Consider the following 24,953-nt stretch of genomic DNA (forward strand, 5'->3'; position numbering starts at 1 on the left):
CTTGTCTGTTGACAGAGGGTTGATGAACTTCATCGCCATCATAGTCACAGTAGTAGCTACTATTGGCTCCCCAGCCCCCAGCAAGCTCTCCATGTACCTGACTCCTCACTGAAGCCTCCCTCAAATAGGTTCTGTTGTTCACAAAGTCGGATGAGAAGCCTGAGGGAGCGCAATGCCGGGCACTGCTGGGGGTGGCACTGGCAGCCCCTGGGCACAGCTGCCTGCAGAGAGTGGCCCCTGGCAGCCAGCAGCCCAGGCAGTGCCGGGCCAGCCGCAGAGCTGTGCTTGGCGAGAGTGCTTGGGAGCACCCCCGGCCACACCTGCACCCAGGTGGGCTTCATCGCCTAGACTAACGGCACTCCATCTGTACTCCAGGGACAAGCTAGAGTTGGCGACATCTCTTTAGGGTAGGACTGGGGCGACCACAGCCAGTGGGGATCATAAACCTGTTCTTCCCTCCCTTGTTAGGGTGTCCAGCCCTGCTGGGTCTGGCTAGAGCCCAGCCTTAGTCAAAGATTTCAGGGGCTTGTGGGGACAGACTGGGAGAGCTCAGATGTGGGTGGGGACTGGGGGGCGGAACTGTGAGCAGTGGTTTGCAGGGTGGATAAAGATGGACCAGGAGCAGGAATGTGGTAGATTGATTCCTTCATCCGAAGGTCCTCAATGAGACCCATCGCATCGGGGTGTATGCTGGGCACCCAGGAGGGCCTGCTGTGCCCTCCATGACTCTAGGCTCGGGTCCTGAGGGCTAATGGGGGACCTAGGGGTCTTCTAGCAACCCCCCCTTTTACAGATGAGGAAACTGAGCCTTGCAAAGTGCTCTGTCCATGACTTCCCTTCCAGATCACGACAGGGCACCTGAGCGTGGTCTGGATCCAGAGTTGACGCCAGCTTGTCCCCACTCGCCGGAGCTTTCCAGTAAACACAGAAAGGCCCTTGGTGGCAGGGGGGCTAACGCTGAAGTAGCACTGAATGGCGGTTCACCCTGTGACACTAACTTCTAACTCCTGGCCCAGTGCTCTTCCTGCTAAGAGGAGGGGTCATGGCAGGACCCATGTGGGGAGGTCACACAGCCATTGGCTGAGACTCAGCAGCTCTCAGGCCTCAGCGGTGGGGCTGGATGAGCGTCTCACGAACCAGCCCTGTGTTGTCAGAATGATAACACCCCGGCCAACTATTCCAACAACTACTCCAACGACTCCACCCTCACTTCCCCAGGGTCGTTTCATACCCTCTACATCCGACACCCGGGGTGGGGGGCTGTGTGGAGGCTTTCCATACCCGCACCCTCGGCTTTAGGGGTGGCACAGAGTCTAGGGCAGATTTAGGACAGGACCCATATATCTTGTGCCAGCCTGGTGCCATTCCCAGTGCCTCTGGCCCCTGTGGGTGGCTTGAGTGAGGAGAGTCTGAGGGAGGCAGTTTGGCATCTCACACCCCTCCCTCACAGCATCAGTGCTACCCTCCTCACTGGTTATTCCCAGAAGCACCAGGCAGCTATGATTATCCCAGCCGGAAAAATACCCCACAAAACTCTCGATTCACACTCCTCTCTCTCTTGCCCACTTAGAACCAAGGTCCTTATAAGGGAAACTATACATACTATCTCCACCCCACCTCCTCCCTTCTCTCTTCTCTCTTCAAACAGCAAATTAAAGAAGCACGCTTTATCTAGGTTGTCAGAGGCCGGCATTATAATTGAACATCTCTGTCCATCAGAAGCCCCAGGAAAGTCTGTTTCATCCACCACCACGCAGTTTGCCCGGTTTATCCCCTATACCACCACCCCCTCTGGTAACTGCCATTTTGTTCTTAGAATCTGAGAGCTCGTCTTGTTTCTTTTACATCCACAAGAGAGAAAATATTTGGTATTTGTCCTTTACTGATGTATTTCCCTTCACCCAGACTGCCTGTTGCTGAGTTCAAGTTCTCGGCCACATCTTTTTCTGCCTTCCACTCACAAGCTGTTTCCAGAGCTTGACTGTTCTGAATACACCATGAGGGCCATAGGGGTGCGTGTATGTTTGCAATGAGTAGGGGGTTTTTCAAGTCATCAGATAAAGCCCCAGCAGTGAGATAGCTAAGTCATATGGCATTTCCGCTCAGGTTTTTGCAGAATCTCTGTATTGGTTTCCCTGATGACTGCTGGGTCCCGTTCGCACCATCCCCACCAACACTGTTCGGCTTGTCTTTTAGATCATGACCTTTCAGATCTTGTCTTTTAGATCATGACCTCATGACCTGAGGTGTGAGATGGTATCTCATTGTGGTTTTGATTTGTGTTTTTCTAATAATAAGTGATGGTGAACATCTTTTTGTGGGCTTATTGGCCATCTGTTTGTTTTCTTTAGAGAAATACCTGTTCATATCATCTGCCCATTTTCCAAATCAGGTTGTTTTGTTGTTTTGGGGAAGATATTCACAAATCCTATATCCCAGTGAGATGTCAGTAACTCATTCTCTTTTTAAGCTTTTTCTATTTTTAAATTTTATTTTCATAAAGTTGTTCATATTGATTACATTCAATATTTCAACACCAATCCCACCACCATTATACCTTCCCACCACCATTATTTTGAATTTTCCCACCACCATTCAATCCTGCCTGCCACAGGCAGATGCTAGATAATTTATTTTCTATTGCTTATTATCATGAGAGGTCGGGTGGCCGCTTCCGCATCTGTGTGCTCCTGGAATTCTGAAATTGTAAATGATTGGGGTTCAGAGACATCTCTGTAGGGAGCTGATCCATTTTGAGATTCATTTGTGAGTCTCTGGATCAAGGCCAGGGACTTGCTTAAATATCGCCCAGAGGCAGTTCTTGGGCATAACAAACAGGTGAAGGGGGGGGGGACAGGAAGGGACGCCCTACTCCCAAGTGGCCGGTCCTGCATACCTGGGTTTTTCTTCTGGAAGTTTGTGGCCACTGGGAGTTCATTTGTAGTGCGCAGAGAGGATACCCGCTCCATCTGAGGTGCCCCAGTGAAATAGGCTCAGCTCGGGGTCTCGAGAAATCTCCAGCATAGCTCATTCTCTCATTTTTGGTGGGGGGGTCACACCCGGCGATGCACAGGGGTTACTCCTGGCTCTGCACTCAGGAATTACTCCTGGAGGTGCTAAGGGAACCATATGGGATGCTGAGAATCAAACCCAGGTCGGCCACGTACAAAGTAAACACCCTACCTGCTGTGCTATCGCTCCAGCCCCAGCTCATTCTCTCTTAACCTCCTGCAAAATGCCCTCCCCAGGCTCACGGTGTGGCTAAATGCAGTGGTCGTTTCTCAGTTTCCATCTTAGTTGACTCAGCAGTATTTTTTTTAATTTATTTATTTTTAATTAGAGAATCACCGTGAGGGTACAGTTACAGATTTATACACTTTTTTTTTTTTTTTTTTTTTTTTGCTTTTTGGGTCACACCTGGCGATGCACAGGGGTTACTCCTGGCTCTGCACTCAGGAATTACCCCTGGCCGTGCTCAGGGGACCATATGGGATGCTGGGATTTGAACCCGGGTCGGCCGCGTGCAAGGCAAACGCCCTACCCGCTGTGCTATCTCTCCAGCCCCAAGATTTATACACTTTTGTGCTTATACTTCCCTCATACAAAGTTTGGGAACCCATCCCTTCACCAGTGCCCATTCTCCACCACCCGTAAACCCAGTGTCCCTCCCACCCTCCCCAATCCCATCTCCCCCCCACCCCACCCTGCCACTGTGGCAAGGCATTCCCTTCTGTTTTCTCTCTCTAATTAGCTGTTGTGGTTTGCAATAAAGGTGTTGAGTGGCCGCTGTGCTCAGTCTCTAGCCCTCATTCAGCCCGCAACTCCCTTCCCCCACATGGCCTTCGACTACAATGTAGTTGGTGATCGCTTCTCTGAGTTGACCTTTCCCCGGAACGTGAGGCCAGCCTCGAAGCCATGGAGTCAACCTCCTGGTACTTATTTCTACAGTTCTTGGGTGTTAGTCTCCCACTCTGTTATTCTATATACCATAGATGAGTGCAATCTTTCTATGTCTGTCTCTCTCTTTCTGACTCATTTCACTCAGCATGAAACTTTTCATGCCCATCCACTTAACTACAAAATTCTTGACCTCCTTTTTTCTAACAGCTGCATAGTATTCCATTGTATAGATGTACCAAAGTTTCCTCAACCAGTCATCCGTTCTGGGGCATTCGGGTTTTTTCCAGATTCTGGCTATTGTAAACAGTGCTGCGATGAACATACATGTGCAGATGTTGTTTCGATTGTACTTTTTTGCCTCTCTGGGATATATTCCCAGCAGTGGTATTGCTGGGTCAAATGGGAATTCAATATCTAATTTTTTGAGAGTCGTCCAAATTGTTTTCCAGAAGGGCTGACTCAGCAGTATTTGATACAGTGACTCAATCCTGCTCCTCAGAGGCCCAGCTCTCCTTCCCAAGGAAAGCCTTTGGGGCCCTCAGCTCCTATTGCACTCAATTCTTGGGGGCACTCAGATTGTCTCTGGACCCCTCTTTTTTGATAATGAGACTAACATCTCTAATTTCAGATAAGAATCAATCTCTCTCTCATTGGGATTCTGTGGTTTACAATGCTATTAATAATGGTTTCTCATGCATATAATTCTAACATCTCACCCATCACCAGTGTACCCCCTCTCTCTCCCCAAAATCAATACCCCACACTCTCAGCCCTCCCAACTCAATTGTATGAATCAATTCTTCCATTAAGTTCCTTTAGACCTTTGTTGCTACCTCCCTGTGTATCTACAAGTCCCACATACGTGAGAGATCGTACTGTATCTATTCCTTTCCTTTTGATTGATTTCCCTCAACATGCCATTCTCTAGTTCCACCCACACTGCAACAAATTGCTTGATTTTGTTAGTTCTTAACAGTTACATAGTATTCCATTGCACACGCACACAACTTCTTGATCCATTCATCCCTAGTTCAGCACTTTGGTTGTTTCCATATCTTGGCTATTGTAATAAGTGTAAGTGATGAATACAGCAGTGTGTTTTTGTATTTTGGTGATATCACTGGGTCATATGGTAGTCCTGTTTCCTATTTTTCGGAGAGCCTCCATATTGCTTCCCATCAAGGCTGAAGCAGATGACATTCCCACCAACAGTGGATGAGAATTCCTCTCTCATCACAGCCCCACAAACACTGGCTGGCTCCAGACTTTTTGATCTGTGCCATTTTCACTGGTGTGAGATGATATCTCATTGTTGTTTTTATTTGTATTTCCCGAATCGTGAGTGATGATTGGCATTTTTTTATATGCCTGTCTGCCATCCATATGTCTTCTTTGGGGAAGTATCTGTTCATCGCCTCACTCCATTCATTCATTGATGGGATGGTTGGACTTTTGGTTGTTGAGTTTTGTGAGTGCTTTTTAGGTCTTGGATATCAACCTTTTATCTGATGTATTGTGTGCAGATATTTTTCTCCCATTTAGTAGGGTGTCTTTTCAGTAGAGTTTAAGCTTCTTTCACTGTGAGAAAGTTTTTTAATTTGATGTAGTACTGTTTGTCTGACTTTATAATCCGTTGTCTTTGCCACTCCTCTGCTGTCAGTTTCCTGGAGGGTTTTGCTGATGTTCTCTTCAATATATGCTGTGGATTGTGTAGACCAGAACTTCTAATTGCCTCTTGCACATCCCCCCCTTAGAAGTCCATTAGATGCCCAAACTTAACACAGAAGAACTGAACTGCTGGGCCCAGTGTGTGTTGTGCTGAGGTGGTCAGGGCCCAGGGGGACCCAGCACTGCCTCCCAAGCAAGCATAATATGGTCTAGTGCCCCTGGAGTACCACGAACCCCGGGCCGCACAGCTGGGATGCCCCTTCCAAAAGCAAAACCAAAAAGTAGAGCGCCCACTTTTCCCTGCAGCCCCAGCTCTGCAGACAGCAGTGCTGTCCTTCCCGTCACTCAGACAGGTCCCTAGTGCCTCCCCGCTCCCTCTCCTCACTGCTGGCCCAGAGCAGACACAGGAGACTCACCTTCTGTGTAGAAGGGGACCACGGGGGCGGCTTCTCTCCACCTCTGGCCCCTGCCACAGCACCTCCTCTCTGGACTCCGGCAGTGGCCTCCCACTGCCGTGCTCCTGCCCACCACCACCCCATTCAGTGCTCGGCTAAAGTAGCCGGTTCACCGCCAGGGAGGCCGGCTTGGTTATTCCTTTGTGGATCATTGCTTGGCTTTCAGTGATCATTCCCCAGGCCCTGCAGGCCTCCCTGATGCACCCCTCCCTTCCCTCCCTTCACCCCCTCTGCTGCAGCCCCACTCGCCTCCATGCTGCTCCTGCCCTTGGCAAGCTCACTCCAGCCCAGGGCTCTGCCTCTATAGTTCCCCTGGCCTGTCCCCTGGCATCAGAGTCACCTCAGTCACTCCCTAGGGGCTTGCGTCATTTGTAATCTGTGTGCCTGAGTGTGAGTGCACACATGCGCAATCGTGCACGCGTGTACACACACAATGCACCCCCGGACCCTGCTCCCTCTCACATACATGCCCGCCATGCCACTCCCCCCATATACACACTGTACCCCCTACACACACACCACAGCCCATACACTGCCCACACTCTGACTCACGTAACAAGCCCCCCTCATGCTACATACACACTGCGCCCCCCTCACGCACACTATATGCCCCTCACCCCCTCACATGCACAGTCCACTCCCCACTCCCCCATCTGTCTCTGTCTCTGCCTCTGTCTCTGTTTGTCTATCTGTCTGTCTGTCTGTGTCTCTCTCCCTCTCCTCTCTCTCTCTCTCTCTCTCTCTCTCTCTCTCTCTCTCTCTCTCTCTCTCTCTCTCTCTCTCTCTCTCTCTCTCTCTCTCTCTCTCTCTCACACACACACACACACACACACACACACTGCCCACTTCCCTGCTTTCTCTCCTCAGCCCTTTCCATTCCCCCATGTACTATTTTTCTGATTTACTGCTTTCCCACTGCAGCAGGATTACAATTTTGGAGGTAGAGATTTTGTCTGGTCTGTTCTTCAGGGCATCCACCGGCTCCATCCACCTTCACTGCACCCCCCCCCACCTCACCCCCACCTAGAATCAAGTCTGGCACACAGGAGGCACAAATGGTCGCGAAGAGGCAGAGCTGAGGAGCCAGAGCTAGGCCAGAAGCCAGTACCATTCTCTGAGTCACTGGAGGAGGAACCTGGATGCCTAATTAGCCACTAATGTCTCATTAGCAGATAAACATGGGCTGGCTGGGTATATCCTGTGGCCTGTGTAAACACCAGTCAGCGCGTGCCCGTGTGCTCGTGCCAGAGCTCCCCCAGCTCCTTTCCGGCCTGTCCCTCTCAGAGGCTGGCCCCGCCCCGCCCTGCCCCACCCCCTCTAGTTCAGGGACACGGGCCAGAAGTGCAGCCCCTCAAGCTAAGGTCCCTGTGCCTTTCCATCGGCCCCTCTGGAAGGACCCAGCTTCACTCTGACCCTGCTGGCAGTGTCACTTCTGTGGAATCCATGGTCACACAGCGCACCTCATACACACACCATGCCACACATACATACACTCCATAGCACAGACACACCACACATACACAACATGTCACATCACGTACACAATCATACCACACAGGTACAGATTACACACACACACCACAGCATACACACCCCACACCATGTCACATGCATATCACACGCACTGTTTCCAGTACTCACATGCAGTGTGAAATGCCCATGTGGGTGGAAACCCTATCTAAAAGAATCTTTACTTCCCGTCCCTTTTCCTTTTTCCCCCTGTTGCTGCTGCTGCTGCTATGAGGGTCACATACCTGCTTGCACTGGGCCACTCTGAAGTGCTGGGACAGTGTTGGGAACATGTGAGGCGGTGCTGGGGCTCAAACCTGCAGCCTCCCACTTGCTGTGCCATGGAGCTGGCCTGGCCCCCCGGAAGTCCCTGCTTTTCTTTTTTCCATTTTTTTGGGGGGGTCATACCCAGCGGTGCACAGGCGTTACTCCTGGCTCTGCACTCAGGAATTACTCCTGGTGGTGCTCAGGGGATGCTGGGAATCGAGCCCGGGTCCACCATGTGCTAGGCAAATGCCCTACCCGCTGTGCTATGGCTATCGCTCCAGTCCCAAGTCTCTGCTTTTCTGACTCACAGCATGTAGCCCGGCAGGGGACCCATCTCCTGCAGTGCCAGATGAAGGGCCCTGGGAGAGTGGTCGCCTCGCCCACCGTGCCCTGCCTTGCCCGGCACAGAGATGTGCTCTCCTTCCTTCTCGGGACAAACACTGAAAGTCAAAATGGCTGCGCAAGCCCAAGGCACGGTGTGATTCTGTCCAAAATTTGTCTCTATTCCACTCAGCGGAGAGGCCTCTTGCCCCCATGGTTTATGTGAGACTGAAAGACCCAAAGAGCACCTAGTCTCGCCTCCCCTCCCCCGCCAGGCCCCACCCCAGTCTCCTGCATCTTCCTGCAGGAGGGAGGATGGAGTGGCTGGGGGGGTGCGGGCGATGGTTCCCCCATGGGGAGGGCATTGGGTGCCTCCTCCCAGGCCCCACCTCAGTCTCACTTCCCTTCCACTGCGCTAATCCCCCTGCTCAGGTGCTGCCACACCTGCTCACACCCCCTCACACCAACACAAAGAAGGTGAGAGTGGCCCCCTCCCAGCCCAGTGATTCAGGGCACCCCTTCCCCCAACCCAGTGGGGAGCAGGGGGAGGAGCTGACCAGGCAGGGGCAGAGCGGGGCGGGGCGGACAGAGGCCTGGGCCCTCCCTCCAGCTTGGTTTATTTGCTTATGTGGGGCCCGGGCTAGTCACTGAAACGTTCTGCACCCTTTCCTCTTCTTTAAAATGGGAGAATGGGAGAACATTTGTTTATGTTCTCACACAGCTGCGACCATGGTTACACAGGCTCACAGGGTCGGGGAGGCAGGGCAAGGCTCCATCACCCAGGTCATGGCCGGCAGGAGAGCCGTGGGGTGAGCAGGGGCCGGGGACACAGTGGCGTCTCTCAGGGCTCTGTCTCCTGACTTGTGGGGTGTGGGTTGTCCAGGAGCCCCCTCGGCCGGCTGGGGCTTTGCAGTGAACAGAGGCACCGGGTGCTCTTAGCACACGTGGCATGTGGAAGCACCAGCAGGCAGCGACTTTGACCTAGGCTAGGTGCCACCCAGCTGGGCTGCTACGCTCCCCGTGCACCGCTCCCCACTGCCCCCCCCCAGCCCTTTGCTCCCAGGCCCTGCACACTGACTGGCTGTGCCATTTCAGCTTTGAACTGCCAGGGCAGAGGGGTTTTCTGTTGGCACCAGACAGCAATTGAACCCTGGTCTCTCTTCAGAGCCTTTCCTCCATCCCTTACCCTTTCCTGCGCCAACCCAGGGCACAAGGACTTCTTCAGGTGCTCATCTCTTTCCTACAGACTTCTCCCAGCCCAGTGCCCCCCGCACCCCTCCTCACCCCCCGCATCCCGTGTGGCACTCTTGGCTCTGAGCTGTTTGTGCTTCTCTTCCATCCTTACACACACACACACACACACACACACACACACACACACTCACACACCACAACATAATTCACCACATGTATCACCATATGCACATTACCCACACGCCTAACACACCACACATACACACCGTGACACAGGATCCGAACACCTACTACCACACACACACACAACACACATATACCACATAACACACCAGACCACACATTGAGAACAGCACATAATTTGCCAGGCACACAACATACATATCACAACCTGCACACATATCACAACTTACAACTTACACACACACTTAATTCTTAAGTGTGCATGGAATCAAGAATTCTCTAAGAATTAAGTGGGGGTAAGAAGGGGGCCTGGGGTCAGAACCATACTGCAGCATGTAGGGATTTGCCTTGCACAAGGTCGTACCAGGTTCAATTCCCAGCACCCCACATGGTCCCCCAAGCCCACCTGGAGTGATCCCTGGGGGCAGGGCCAGGAGTTAGCTGTAAACATCACCAGGTATAGCCCCAAGACATAGAGGGGAATACAGAGAGATAGTATAGGGGGTAAGGGGGTTGCCTTGCATATGACCAACCCAGGTTCAATCCCAGGAACCACATTTGGTCCCCTGAGCCCAACCAAGAGTGATCCTAAGAACAGAGCCAGGAATAAGCCCTGAGCACTGCCTCTGCCCCACCCCAACAACAAATTAAGTGAAAGAATTCATGAACTATCCTTTTGTGTTACATTAGCCCCTGTTCCTTTTTAAATGTCTATTTTAGTAATGTGTCTTCATCTATTTTGTTTCTTGAAATTTTAAAAAGCACAGGGAAAGCTGCCTTCTCCGCAGTAACTGCTGTGCTCAGCTGTCTTTCCTTGCAGATCTTTCTAGATGCATTTTCTACATATTTGCTAGCGGAGCTCCTGTGGCACAGGGTTTTGCAAGGCTCGTTGCATAAAGGGGATCATATGACACTGGGTTTTCTGTAACTTGCTATCTCCTCATAATGGCCCGTATCCCAGAAGTTGCTGCCTCATGCCCAGAGGTCATTTAACCAGCCCCTGCTTGAGTATTTGGGTTCACAAAGCCAGCCCCACATGGCACACTCTTGCTGGCATTTCTGCAAGACAGATCTGGGTGTGTTGTTCTTGATGCTGCTTTGAAGCCCTGCAAACCCAGCTTTTTAAGTATAGCGCCTGTTTGCTGGTGGCTCTGAGTGGGCTTTTCCCTGACCTGTTTCCCTCAGTCACCTCAGGGGGCGCAACAGACCAAAGCCCTGGCCTCAGCAGGGTCAGACTGCGCGTGTGGCCAGGGTGTCCTGGCTAGGCCAGCCCCAGTCAACAGGGTGAGCTGTGAGAGCTTGTTGCTGGCTTCTCGGCTCTCCGTCCCTGCCCTCCCTCTCTACAAAGCCACTCTGCCTGCCTTGGTCAGAGTAGGGAGCAGATGATGTGGCTCCAACCCTAGGTAAATGGCCATTAGCAGGTCACCCACTGCATGGAGAGTCCCTTCCTCCAGCGCAAAATAGGGTTACAACACCCAAGGCTGAGGCCTCAAGTGTGAAAGGACCGTTGAGACTTAAGTCAACAGCACTCAGTCCTGCCTCTGCTCCTGTCTCCTGTGCTTCTTCCTATAAGGCTTTTCATTTGTTTTGTTTTGTTTTGTTTTGGGGGCCATACCTGGCAGATCTCAGGGGCTACTCCCTGCTCTCTTAGGGTGGAGTGAGGCATCACTCCTGGCAGTGTTGGGGGGGGACATGAAGTGCTGGGGGTGGAACCCAGGTCTCCAGCATGCAGAGCCAGTGCCCCACCCTCTGAGCTCTCTTACTGGCCCTCCTGTGCCATCTTGTCAACTAGCTGCTGACCCTTTAGAGGTAGCTCTCTGCCCATTGGATGCCAACCAAGACACTTGCCCTCCATCAAGACATGAGCTAAGCATCTGACTGCTACTGCGTTACGGGTCAGCTCTCTGAAGTGGGCACCCGAGAGCATAGATGCTCAAGCAGGCTGGCCGGGGCTGAAGGCTGGACAGCCTTCCATAGACCCCCAGCAAGGGGCTGTGGTGACCATGTCAGCAGTGGGATTCAGGTTGGGGCATGCTGCGGCCAATAACAGATGAGCAGCCAAGGCTACTGGCCATGGGGAGGGACAGAGATCATCTCATTCCTCTTCGAGCCTCAGCAGTGGGTGCTTTTTGTAAGGACCACCCCCAGACCTGGTCAGGCCCAAGCCTTCTAGGTTGAGAGATTCCATTTCATTAGCTCACTCAGGGGTGACTAGGCTCTGGGAAATCAACCAAGCAAGCGACTGATTGATAGCCAGATCAGCAATTTATTAACTAAAGCTGGCAACGGCAGCTGCTAAGCAGCCCCTGGCTCTGGCTCCGTTCCTTGATCCTTCTCTCGGCAGAAGGAAACTCACTTGCGTGTGCAAATCAGATTCGGGAGCAGCGGCATGGCGTGGCGTGGAGGTTCCCCCGAGAACACAGGAGTTGGTGCCACACACACGGGCCTGCACTGGCCCTGACACCCGTGGCGGGTAGTGGCAGCTGCGAGGGTTCCCACTCAGCGCGCACACTCAGGTCCTCTTCCTCCAGTGCTCTGGCCCTGGCTTCAGGCTTTCCCAGTACCGAGGCCGCACAGCTTCCCCTTGTCAAGTGTCTGTCTCCTGAATGAGCCACGGGAGACAGCAGGTCCCACAGCAGCTGCCTGCTCTGGGGAGGCAGCTCCCGGCTGCTCATGGAACTGCATTCCTGGCAGGCTCCTGCCCACTCCTCACAGCCCCAGGAGGCCTCCACACTGCTCCCCTCGCTGGCGGGGACTCCCAGGTCAGAGACCCCGGTACATGGTGGGATCCCAGGGCTAGTGAGGAGGGACACTGAGACTTGGACCCCAGGTTATCTGACTACTAAGCCTGTGCTCTTCACCCCCATCTCCATGTTGGAGGGTGACTTGCTCTGAGGCCCAAGGGCTGGAGTTGCTTCCTCCCTCCCAGAACTCGGACTCCCCGCGCTCCTGAGCTCCTGAGACAGGCACCGCAGAGAGCATCCAGCGGGCTGCGTCCTAATTACTGGGTCTTGGAGCCAGGGAATGGGCGTTGGGGACAGAGGGGGGCAGGAAGCTTCCCTTAGAGCCTCAACCCCTCCTGGCCCTCATCTCCTCCTCCCTACACCTCCTACTCTCAATTCCGCCTTCCCTAGGGTGCCCCTCACCTCCAGGGCTCCCCTAGACCTTATCAGCCCAGCAAACTCCTATTCCTCCTGTAAACCCAGCTAAGCATCACCTGTCCTGGCCCTTCTGCCTTTCCCAGGTTTTACTGTCATTGTGTCCTGAATGTGACCTTCCTCCCTGTCTCTGAAGCGCTCCCCGAGCCTCTGCACCAGCTCCTGCCCTTCTGGTCCTACAGTTGATGTTCACAAAGGCCTAAGTGACAGAAGAGCTGGGCAGAGCCGGGTTAGCATGAACGCACTTGAGGGTCAGGGAGCTCGCGCGAAAGACTCGAGCTCATGCTTTGCACGCAGGAAGCCCAGGCTCAGTCCCCGGTACCACCGGGTCCCCCTCAGCACCCTAGCACCAGTCTGAAAAGAAAGTGAATTGATTCTGAGAACACCAGTCTCGTGCGTCCAGGCCCCTAACCTCTGAGACTCTGGGGTAACTCCCTGCCGCCTCTCTCGAGCAGCCCGCTGTGGGGAAGGTTCTGGGGAGGCCCTGCTCCCTTCGCCTGAACCCGAGCAAAGCTCAGAGGGTGCAGCAGGTGGGCGGCCTGGCAGGGGCAGAACGCTGTGCGGTGGGCGTGTTCTGGAGCCTGCAGCACTCTGGGTCCGAACTCTGGCTCTGCCACTGCCCGAGACTATGGCCGGGAGGGGACACTTCTTGGGGTTTGCGGGGTGAGTAGTTTTCTAGGCTGACAGGACCTAGGGAGGCCCTGAAGAACGGGCCTGGTGGGGAAGAAAGAGAATTCACTGTGTCAGGACTGGTGACTGGTGGTGGGGGGTGGGCGAGCCTGCGGTGAGGCCTTGGTTTCCTCTAGGAATGGGGGCGTCCCTCCCCGCAGGCACGGACCAGTCTCAGGGGCTGGAGTCTGCAGTGCGCTCCCTCCGCTCTCTGTGCTTACTCTCAAGGCCGGCTTGAAGGCCCCTCCTGTGGGAAGCCTCCAGGCCTGCCATCGCCGAGGCTACTCCCCTAGCCACAGTTCCCTCTGGCCACACACCTAAGCACCCGCTAGATGCTGCTCCAGGTCGGGAGCTTGTCTGTCTGCTTCGGGGACCCCTGGCCCTGGCACAGAACACGAGCTCAGTGAGTGAGCACTGAATTAGGGTCAAGGTCTGGGGAACATTTCTGCTTCGAGCTGTCACGGAGGGTGACTGGTAACAAAATAAAAAACGGGGGTGGGGGGTTGGGGGCAGCATTGTGTGGGCGCCTGGGGGCGCTTGGTGGGTGACGTGGGACTCGACCTTGCCCTTTCTCTCTCTTCTCCCAGTTCCTGGCATTCGACACTCAGTTGCTGATGGGCAACCGGCGCCACTCGCTGAGCCCCGAGGAGTACATCTTCGGGGCCCTCAACATCTACCTGGACATCGTCTACATCTTCACCTTCTTCCTGCAGCTCTTCGGCACCAACCGGGACTGAGGCGCCTCCCCCAGACCCTCCTTCCTCCTGTGAATGCCCCTCACTGGCTTGTGCCCCCACCACACACCCCTGGTCCCTGCAAGCCCAGAGATAAACTAGCCGCTGCCCAGCCTGTGGCCACCCGCACCTCCCCACAGCCCCGCCCTGCCCTCAGCCATGAGGCGCCGCAGAGCTGAGGTCACCCCAGCCCCTGCTTCCCCCGACACACCGGGACAAGAAGGCTGAGGCCCCTCTGGGTCAGGGAACCCGGGGGACAAGTAGGAGGGGGCCAGCAGGATCCCACATGTCGAAAGAGACCCCAAGACTGAGGCCTGCACTTACCCCACAGCTGTGGGGTGCTCAGGACATGCTGAAGGAGGGGGCTAGGCAACCCCTGGGGCGTGAGGGGAGGCTGCCTGGCTGTCCAGCCTCAGCAGCTTGTTCTGAGCATGGAGTCCTGGTCCATAGCCTGCGCAGAGCAGGAAGCGGTGTCCTCAGCACAGGCCTCAATTTACCCCCCTGAGTCACCGCCCAGGCCTGTTGGAGCAGGAGGTGGGGACAGGAGGATCCTGCCCCTAAATGGGGGCTGCTGGGGCACAGGGTCGCCCCGGGCCGCTTTCTTCCCTCGAACCCACTGCCGGGTACAGGGCAGAGATGCCGCCTCCCCCACCCCCACGCCCAGGCCTGCCCCTTGGACAAAGGATGTTTCCAGACCAGGAAGGGTGCTGGGACTGAGCCAGCCCTGCCAGGGAACCCTGCCCGCCCGCCACCTTCCCAGGCCTCCCTGCACGTTTCCCAGGCCCTCCCTCACCCTCCGCTGTTTGCTGCCTGTTCCCCAGCCAGCCTCCTGCGCCCCAGTTGGCAGTACTCTGGCCCTTCTCCTGCCTGCTCTGGTCACTCGGCCCAGAGTCCCGAGGCCCCTCCACTCCTTATCACCTCATCAGTCCAATTTGGAGGCTGCCCAGCTGATGCTAACAGCCAGGCCAGCGCTGCCAGCCACTCCATGTGATGAGGTCCGGCCTTCTTATCAGCCTCCAGGCGGCTAAGATCTCAGGCCAGGTATGCATCAGCCACGCAGCCGCTGCAGGCCCCAGTGGGAGTGGGGAGGGGACCAGGGGCCACAGCTGGGGAGCATGGAGCCAGCACCTGTGAGCACACAGCCAGCCCAGGGCCAGTGGAAAGTTACTGGGTGCAAACAGAGAATGCCCAGAACCTCTCCCAGGGCCTCTCCCCAGGGCCCTGTCGCTCCCAGTGCTGGGGGCACTTCCCCGCTCTGTCATCCATCTCCTCCCCTCCGCTCCACCCTCCTATTTCCCTCCCTCAAGACATAGTGCAGAAGCGCTGGGCCCATGATCTGTCCTGCATATTTAGGAGACAGGTGGAGGGGTTTGTAAGCCAAAGAAAGAGAAGCAGGACCAAGATCCAGGCTGAGAATAGTATGGTAAGGGGTGCAGACTAACTCCCGCAGCCTTTGGGTGCCATCGGGGAGGGGAAGGCACCCCCTCCTGCTGTCTGAAGGCAGCGGGTGCAGCCATGATGCATACCCCGAGGCAGGGGCACAGCTAAAGGGCGCCAGACCAGCTGGAACCACAGTGGTAGGTGTGTTGTCTTCAGTGCCACCCTGTCCTTCCATCCCTGTCCCACAACCCCACTGCCAGCGTCACTCTCGGACCCCCAGACACAAGGTGGGGGCCGGCCTCGTGTGAGCCCCAGGGCATGGCCAGGAGGAGCTGCTTGCTCTGTGGACCCGTATTCCCAAGCCCTGATGCAAGACAGAGCCAGAGTGGGGCAGGGGGTCCCCTGCTTCCAGACCTCGGAATCCAGCGGCTGCCTCTCCTCCGTGCCCCCTCCATTCCTCTCCTCTCCTCTGGCCCCAGTTCTGGAGGAGTTATTTCCCCACCCCTTGCCCCACTTCCTCAGGCAGGACCTCAGTTCTGCTTCCCAGAATCCACTTGTCCAAGTCCTTCCTCCTCCTGGGAGTGTTTATGCAGAAAAGGGGTACAGGTACTCATCTAAGAATGCACTTCGAAAGCTTGGGGGAGGAGGCAAGCCCACAACACAAACATGTGAGGGGGCCACCAGCATAGCCCCAGAGTCCCCGCTGTGGCTGCTGCAGGGGTCTAGGATGCTCTGAACTCCCCCCCGCCAGGGCTGAGGCCCCAGAGCCCAAACTACATCATCCCCGAGGAGCCCCAGGTACACCTGGATGGGTCTTGGAGGAAGGGCGGGGGAACAGGAATGCAGGATTACAGAAACTCAGAAACCGAAGCTGGGCAGGTGCCACAAGCTGCAGAGGAGGAAGGGAGCCTGCGGGCCCCTCACATTATTGGCAGGGGAGGGGCGAGGCTCAGAGAAGAATAGGTGGAGTTTTATGCAGCTAGAGGCTGCCAGGAATTTGACCACCTAACCTGAAGGTCAGAGGCCCCACGGAAGACAAATCTGCAGCCCTCCTGGAGGCGGCAGGCAGGAGTCACTGGAGTCCTTAGACTGCAACAGCAAACTCCAGGTCCCATGCAGCTCCAGTAGCACTTGGAGAAGTCCTAGGAGTCGTGGTTCCTCCACCCTTTCTTCCTGCCAGGGAGTCAGGATCAGACAGACATTCATTCCACAGGACTCTGCCGGGCCGGAGTACAGTAGGTAGGGCACTTGCCTTGCACCCAGCCAAACCTGGCTTCAAGCCCCACCAGGAGTGACCCTTCTGCACAGAGCCAGGAATAAGTCCTGAGCATCGCCAGGTGTGGCCACCAAACAAAAAGCCCCTGCCTCCCGCTTTTTGCATGTCGGGGAGAGAGATCAGAACAGCTTGCACTCACCGGGCACTGAGCTTTTACATGGGCGCTTTGCTGCCCCCTGGTGGCTAGAAGAAAGCAGGACCTTGTTCTGCAGAGCCAAGCACAGAGGCGGGAAGATGAACCTCAGCCCCCACCCTCCCACCCACCCTCCATTATCAGTCTCAGCTCCTTCCTTTCGTCCAGCCTTTGTTGTTACCTCTCAGACACTGTCCACCTGCCTTCTGGAAACAATCCCTGATACCAGGCCCCAGAGCTTTCTTCTCAGTGTCCAAGGGAGCCTCCCCAGTCGCAGCTCTTCCAAGTTTCCCGGGATTCGTGCCTCTCCCTTTCCTTGACTTCACCTTCCCGGTCCAGGTTTGTGACCAACATGAGATGAGAATAAAAGTAACCGTGACATTCCAATCATTTCCGTTGCCTTTTGTTTGTCCTGCCGTTGGGCTCAGCTGTGTGTGTGTGAGGCTTCCTTCTGATGCTTGTGACTGGCTTCTTCGAGTGAGGCTACATGGAAATTAAATCCCACATGAACTGCAGCGCTGGATGCCATGAGTCACGTGCACAGGAACATGTGAAGGGGCCAAAGAAATAGTACAGGGGTCAAGGCACTTGCCTTGCATGCAGTCAATCCAGATTCAACAACTGGCATCACAGATGGGCGCCCCCCCTACAAGACCCCTGCCAGGAATGACCCCTGAACACTGCTGGGTGTGACCCAAAACTTAAAAATAGGGATGTGATCATCTTCATTTGATTATGACACTTAGACAGGGTATGTGCTCAATACATACTTGCTCTCTGAAGTAAGTTCTCATTATTAATCATGATAATCATAATGATAACTTGCATTTTTTTACTAATATAGAGAAATTAACTGTGTCATGGCTAACATCTACAAGTTAGAACATTGTGTTAACCTCTCAATTACTTACAAAACCTCTGAGTGTTATTTACTTTCTGATGGGGGAAAGGGTAGATCACACCCAAAAGTGCTCAGGGCTGACTTCTGGTTCTGCACTCCTGGCAGTGCTCGGGGGAACCAAATGCAGTACCAGGAATCAAACTTGTCTAGCCACATGCAGGGCAAGTGCTCAAGAGCTTTTAATTACATCTGTGTTATGCAGGTGCGGATAAGCAGTTGATCCAAAAGTACATGGTCATTTGCAACTGATATTTCATTTTTTCCAATAAACAGCAGCAGTTTTTAGCAAATGGATGTAAGTGCCAGACCAACTGCTGATAAACAGGGAGAAGTTTCAGTCTGATGGTTGAGGAATGTGTCACATCTATCTGGTGGCTCTGGCTTCTCCCTAGCATGCCAGTCATTTACATGGAAACCAAGTAATGGGACTCTTCAACCAAATAGAACTTTCCTTTCCCATATCGCTTTGCTTCCCTAATAATTACTCTTGTGCCCTAAAAAATTAAAAATAAAAAAGGGATGTGAGCTATACTCCCAAAATTCCACAGTATTGTAAACCAATGGTAAAATTTTTCCATAAATTTTTTTTCTTTTTTTGGGTCACACCCGGCAATGCACAGGGGTCACTTCTGGCTCTGCACTCAGGAATTACCCCTGGCGGTGCTCAGGGGACCATATGGGATGCTGGGAATTGAACCCGGGTCAGCAGTATGCAAGGCAAACACCCTACCCGCTGTGCTATCACTCCAGCCCCATTTTCCGTAAAAAATTTTTAAGAACAGGGGCTGGAGTGATAGTTCAGTGGGTAAGGTGTTTGCCTTGCAAGGGCTGACCTGGCTTTGATCCCCAGCATCTCCTTCGGTTGCCTGAGCACCATCGGCAGTAATCCTGAGTGCAGAGCCAGGAGTAACCTGAGCATTGCCAGGTGTGACCTAAAAAGCCAAACAAAATATTTTTTTAAAACATAAGAATAGGGGCTGGAGTGATAGCACAGCGGGTAGGGCCTTTGCCTTGCACACGGCCGACCCGGGTTCAATTCCCAGCATCCCATATGGTCCCCTGAGCACCGCCAGGAGTAATTCCTGACTGCATGAACCAGAAATAACCCCTGTGCATCGCCAGGTGTGACCCAAAAAGCAAAAAAAAAAAAAAAAAAACCCAAAAACAACAACAACAACAAAAAATAAGAATAGCAATCAAGGGGCTGGAGAGATAGTACAGCAGGCAGGGTGTTTGTCTTGCATGAGGCCAACTGGAGTTCGATCCCCAGAATCCCAGATGTTCCCTGAATCTGCCAGGAGTGATCACTGTTCGCTAAGCACAGAGCTAGGAGTTCCAGGAGTGAGCCCTGAGCACTGCTGGGAGTGGCTCAAACACAAAAACAAAATAAATAAATAAAAGTAACTTTGGGGGCTGGAGTGATAGCACAGCGGGTAGGGCGTTTGCCTTGCATGCGGCCGACCCAGATTCGATTCCCAGCATCCCATATGGTCCCCTGAGCACCGCCAGGAGTAATTCCTGAGTGCAGAGCCAGGAGTAACCCCTGTGCATTGCCGGGTGACCCAAAAAGCAAAAAAAAAAAAAAAAAAAAAAAGTAACTTTAAAAAAAATAGCAATCAAAAATCCAATCTCCAAGTAGGTCTCTGGAAGAAGGGACTCTGGCCACCCAAGGAAAGTGGACTCTGGTGGAGGCCCCTGGTTGGCATTTGTCCCAGCTCCATGGGGGTAAGTGTTCCAAAGTCCTCTGAAGCCTGGTTTCTTGTGTCTAGTTCTTTTCTGGGGAGCACACCCCGCTGTGCTCAGGGATCACTCTTAGTTGTGCTTGTGGGACCATATGTGGTGCTGGGAATCAAACTCAAGTCAGCCCTGTGCAAGACAAGCACCCCACCTGCTGTACGTTGTCACGCAGGCCCATCTTATGCCCAGTTCTTAGATTCTTAAGTTTCCCAGCAAGTGCTTTTTCATGCCTTTTTCCTCTGTGGCTGTTGTGGTAACCAGTGAGCCCACATCTGGCAGTTGTGCAGATGGAAGAGTTCTGAGACACTGGGGGTGCCAAGTGCAGTGCCATGGCTGGGTGGTGCCAGAGATGGAACCATCTCTGCACGGAACCATTGCTGCCAGTCTGAGCTGTCCCTGAACCCCAGAAGATTCTTCCTTATCAGTTCCCCTATTTACATAGGGAAGAAACTCTGTATGGCACCTTCTAGAATGCCCAAGAGCAGAAGCTTTCAGAGCATCTTCTCCCACCAAGTCCCTGATCTTTCCCCGAGTGCCCCGGCCACTCTCCTCTCCTGACACACCCTTCCTTCCCTGTGTCACTCTCGCTGTGTGTGATCCCCACTGCTCTGTCTCAAAAACTTGAAGTCCTTAACAGCATGAACTGTCTTGTTCACCCTTGAATTCACAAGACTTATGGTCTCAGGACTGGGCTTCTTTTGTGTGAGTTCATTGCACCTGCACTATTATGGTCAATAGTCTTAATATAAGCTTTTGAATCACTGAATGGATAAACGAGCCAATGGACGAATCCATTCCCTCCCTCTGATTCTGCCTTAGAGGAAACTACGAAGCAGTGGGTTCTGCAACTCGTCCATCTCCATGGGTTAGTGATGGGTCATATGGGAAGAGGAACAGCTCTTTGAAGTTGCTGCCCAGCCATTCCGGACCTGACAGCCAACTGGACCCTGTGTCAGGCCATCTACACCATGTGGTCACATGCCACTTGACTTTCTTCACAGCACCTTTTTTCTTTCAGGCCACATCGGCAGTGCTCAAAGGCTTACTCTGGCTCTGTGCTCAGAGACCACTCCTGGTGTAGTTTGGAGGGCCATATAGAATGCCAGGGATTGAACCCCGGCCAGCCATGTGCAAGGCAAATGCCCTACCCACAATACTATCCTCTGACCCTCTGGAGTACTCTTACAAGTGTCAGGTTGAGCCTGCACAGATAGGGACCTTCACCTCAACAGCCTTCTAAGTAATAGGGCTGCTCCCCTCTCCTGCTCACTGGAACTGAGGGAGGTCCCCCTTCATTGTGCACTGCAGTTCCATTTTTGGGATTTGTAAGTAATAAGCCTTGGGACTGGGCTTCTTTTGTGTGAGTTCATTGCACCTGCACTTTCCATCAAGACAGCTCGCTGCTACAGAAGCGGAGGGAGCCCCCTGCTAGCCCCAGCGGGGGTCTTCTACCTTCTCCAGCAGCTCCTGACTCGCCTATCCTTTATGACACATGCCAGTGCCAGCCCTAACACAGTGTGATTTGAAGCACCGGGTTATGCGCCCATAGCCAAGCTCCTCTGAGAGCCTGGGGCGCGGAGGGCGGTATGTGGAGAGGTACATCGTGGAGCAGGGTGCATCTGAATTCAGTGGAAAGAAGGGAAGGGGCAGGCATGAGTTGGGACCTTCTGGAGAGAAGCCGAGTGTCACAGCCCTGCACCCTACAAACAAGCAGCCTGGGAAGCGGCCAGCAGGGGGAGCTGCAGGGAGCCGTGGAGCAAGCCAGGCACAGGACTGCCCGTTGCAGGGAGGCGAGGGGCTGAGGTGGATGAGAAAGGAGGTGGCATCGAAAGGCAGCTGACGGCACTGGGCTCCCGCATTCTTCCAGGGGGCCCCCAGCCCTCCCTCTTCCCTTTCTACCTTCGTTCGAATGCTGATGGGGGAATGGGCTTGGAGCTGAAACACCCAGTGAACACCCAATGTCTGCACCTCTGCCTTCAACAGCTTTGTAAATCTTGTGAAAGAAGAAAATGGAGGAGGAGGAGGAGGAGGAGGTGGCAGAGGATCCTCTCCATGTCTCTCCCCTAGTTTTGGGGGGCTACTAGCAATCCCCGTGTCCCTTGACTCTGTCCCTAGTGCGTGTTTATCAGTCCGCTGTTCAAGGACACATGGCCTTCCCTAGTCCCTATGCCAGAAGGACCCCCTCTCCTTTAGGTACGTGCACGAGACTCCACTTCCCACAGAGTATTCCCAGGGTAGGGCCGGCCACACCCTAGCTGACATCACTACTCCATGCACCCATCGTCCACCCCTTCTGGCAGCTACTGCCTCAAAGGCACCCTCCGCATTCATCCCCACCCCCGGAGTTGGTCTTGACAATAAGACTCTTCATCCCTATTCCCAACCCCCTCATCAGACTTGAGCAATTATTGAGCTGAGCTGAACCAATCCAGCCCACCTATGCCATCTGCTTCCAAACACACACACACACACACACACACACACACACACACACACACACACACAAGATCCTTTTTTCCTAGCCTTCTAACTCCTCTCTCCAGGGATTCTGCTTGCTTTCTTTTCTGGGAAATCCCTGCCAAAAGCTTCGAGCCCTGCCCTAACTCCTAGCTGTCTGCTGCTCCTTAGCTTCTAGTCATCTGTTCTAGGGAATAGATAGATGTTATTCTGGTTTGAGATTTTTTTTCAGCATCAGGGATCAATCGCAGGGTTTCTATAATGCTGCAAGCCCAAATCTCTGAGGACGGTGCATGATTACCAATTCCAAAGAAAGCCCAGGACGTCCGGCAGTAGGAGACCTGGGCTTATTGTTCAGTGCAGGAAGGGGCAGTGGCTGCAGACCACTCAGGATTGCATGTAGGGGATACAATATATACATTGTATAGGGGTGTTATGCACCAGATTAAAAGCAAATCAAAAGACAGCTGTGTGCACTGCAACCCTGAGGAGGGGGGAGGAGGGGCTCACTGGATGTTCTGTCCAATGCATAAAAAAAGAGTATGGAAACACCCCCAGACAATAGCTGCTTTTTTCTGAGAACATGCTGGCCAGAACGTGGGGGTAAGAGGGGTGGGGGGGGGGTAGGGCTCAGCACCCTGCACCTCAGTTTCCCCGCAGCCTCACACAGGTAGTGCAACTGCCCTGCAGCTGAGCTATGTTCTGGCCCAGCAGAAGCCCTTTTGGAAGCAGAGTCTCTACCTCCGGCGCTTCCCGCTCCCAAGTATTTAGTCTTCCCAGGAGCTTAGACAAACCAGCCCATGTCCCGATTCCTTAATCCCCAGACTCTATGGGTGTAACAAAATGGATATTGTTTTCTTTTTTTCCTTTTTTGTGTCACACCCAGCAATGCATAGGGGTTACTCCTGGCTCTGCACTCAGGAATTACTCCTGGCGGTGCTCAGGGGACCATATGGGAAGCTGGGAATTGAACTCAGGTCAGCTGCGTGCAAGGCAAACGCCCTACCCGCTGTGCTATCGCTCCAGCCCCGAAAATGGATATTGTTTTATGCCTCTGAGTTTGCCATAGTTTGCTAAGTGGCAACGGAAGCCTGGAACAGAATCTGTTAGCTGGAAGAGAGGTGCTGCCTGACTCACAACTCACAGCACTGCTCAGGCAGGCATTCCCACCCCTGACTGCCTCAGGACGCCTGCAGGGAAGCTGGAAGGTCTGGACATGACCGCAGGTGGAGTTCAAAGAAATGTTGGGGACAATGAACCTGGAGGAACACAGATCCTTGTGATGTTGTAATAGAAAGTTTGCCAAAACTTGGGGCTGGAGTGCATTCGCCTTGCACACGGCCCACCAATTTCGATCTCTGGCACCCCATACGGCCCCTAGAACAGCGCCTGGAGTGATTCCTGAACTGAGCCAGGAATGAGCCCTGAGCACTGCAAACAAGCAAAAAGGAAATGTTTGGCAAAACTTTCATCTGTGTTGATGAGAAAAATAGAAAAAGGTAAGACCAAATGTTGAAAGGATGCATTGGCCTTTTTTGACCATGTATCATAAGAAACAATTAGAGAAAAGCTGCAGGAATAATTATTCAATTTTTAAGCAAAATTTGAGGATGTAAATAGGCCCAGGACAGTCTTTGTCACTGGTAAAGAATTCTCAATGTAATAAAAAGTTTCAGGGCAAAGTTCAAATCTAGGGCACTGACAGGAAAAGAGTCCCTGAGGAAAGAGGAAACTAAAGGCGTAACCGGAAACCCTTTGATACCTCAGAAAGCTCAAATCAGGCTCAAACTCCTCAGATATGCCAGTTCTCTGAAGATCTTACAGGTGTTCTTTGTATAGCCACTACACTAAACAATATGGTTTCTGGGGATCAGAGAAATTTTCCCCCTCTGTAACTTCAGTGGGAGGCCAAGATAGAGCAGGCCTTACAGAGATGCACGGGGTAACTTTGCAGGATGGAGAAATCCCGAATAACACTCGCAGGAAGAGCACAGGGAATTAAAGACCATTGTATTGGCAGAAGTCCTATAGCCCGAACCAACAGGGAGAAAAACAAGAAATGAAGAGAGCCCTTGGACCCTGGGACTTTTGTGGGAAGAAAATGAGAGAGGAAGTGACTGAGCTGCAATAAGGCCATTTCCTATGGAGAAGAAGGGAGTGCCAACGGCAAAGCCAACAGGCCAGGGGTAGAGTTAGGAAACACCCAGAATTGTTGCCAAGGAAAAGTTTTGGAAAAAAAAAAAGAAAGAAAAGTTTTGGGCTCAAGGCTAGAAACTGGCAACCTGCCCCAACGGAGCTGAGTGTCTTGGTGGGTCTCTCAGTTCTCCCCTCTGAACCCAAGTCTCTATTGTAGTTGCCCCTGCCATGTTATGCAATGCGTGTATATGTGTGTGTGTGTGTGTGTGTGTGTGTGTGTGTGTGTGTGTGTGTGTGTGTGTGTGTGTGTGTGTGTGTGGTGCTGAGGACCTACCCAGGCAGGCATAGGCGACGTACAAGGCAAGCACCTAACTCCTGCACTATCTCTGGCACCCAAGTAAAGGGTGTTGTGCGAGTAAGTACTGACTGCTGGCTCTTCAAGCAGTCTTGGCCTCTCCAGGAGTTACAATTGCTCATATCCGCTAACGTCTCCGGCAAGGCCTACTGGCCTGCATGTTACCGCATTTAAGTGGCTCTTTTAAACCTCCGGGTTATCCTTTCCTGGAACCACGAGGTAAACTGGAGGCAAGTTCCAGTATCCACTGCACTGCGCTGCGACTAGCAATGTCCCTTCTCTAGGTAAACAAAGGACGGCGGGTGGGCCAAGCTGGATCACCAGCATCCCAACAACTGGGACTGCACTGGGCAAGCCGCTCCACTCCGCAGCGTCTGGCTCCGTCCTGCAAATTCAGGCGTGATTCCTAAGCACCTCCTAGACTGCGGGAACGAGCCCACGAGGTGTCACAAGGCCCCGAGACTGCGCCCAAGGCCGGGAGCCACGAGCCGCCCTGGCGTTCCGCGCACGCGCGGTGGAA

The 24,953-nt window shown here is 53.4% G+C and overlaps 1 protein-coding gene across 1 annotated transcript in view; it reads left to right on the forward strand.

Annotated features, from left to right (window-relative positions):
* Positions 1-17,237, forward strand: part of FAIM2 (Fas apoptotic inhibitory molecule 2) — a 32,748-nt gene extending 15,511 nt beyond the window's left edge. Inside the window, exon 12 of the mRNA XM_055125342.1 lies at positions 13,912-17,237. Coding sequence (XP_054981317.1) covers positions 13,912-14,061 — 150 coding nt within the window. The 3' untranslated portion in view covers positions 14,062-17,237. The remainder of the gene's footprint in view (positions 1-13,911) is intronic.
* The last annotated feature ends 7,716 nt before the right edge of the window (positions 17,238-24,953 follow it).

This window comes from Sorex araneus, chromosome 2 (genome assembly GCF_027595985.1).
Source record: "Sorex araneus isolate mSorAra2 chromosome 2, mSorAra2.pri, whole genome shotgun sequence".
Classification (NCBI taxonomy): domain Eukaryota; kingdom Metazoa; phylum Chordata; class Mammalia; order Eulipotyphla; family Soricidae; genus Sorex; species Sorex araneus.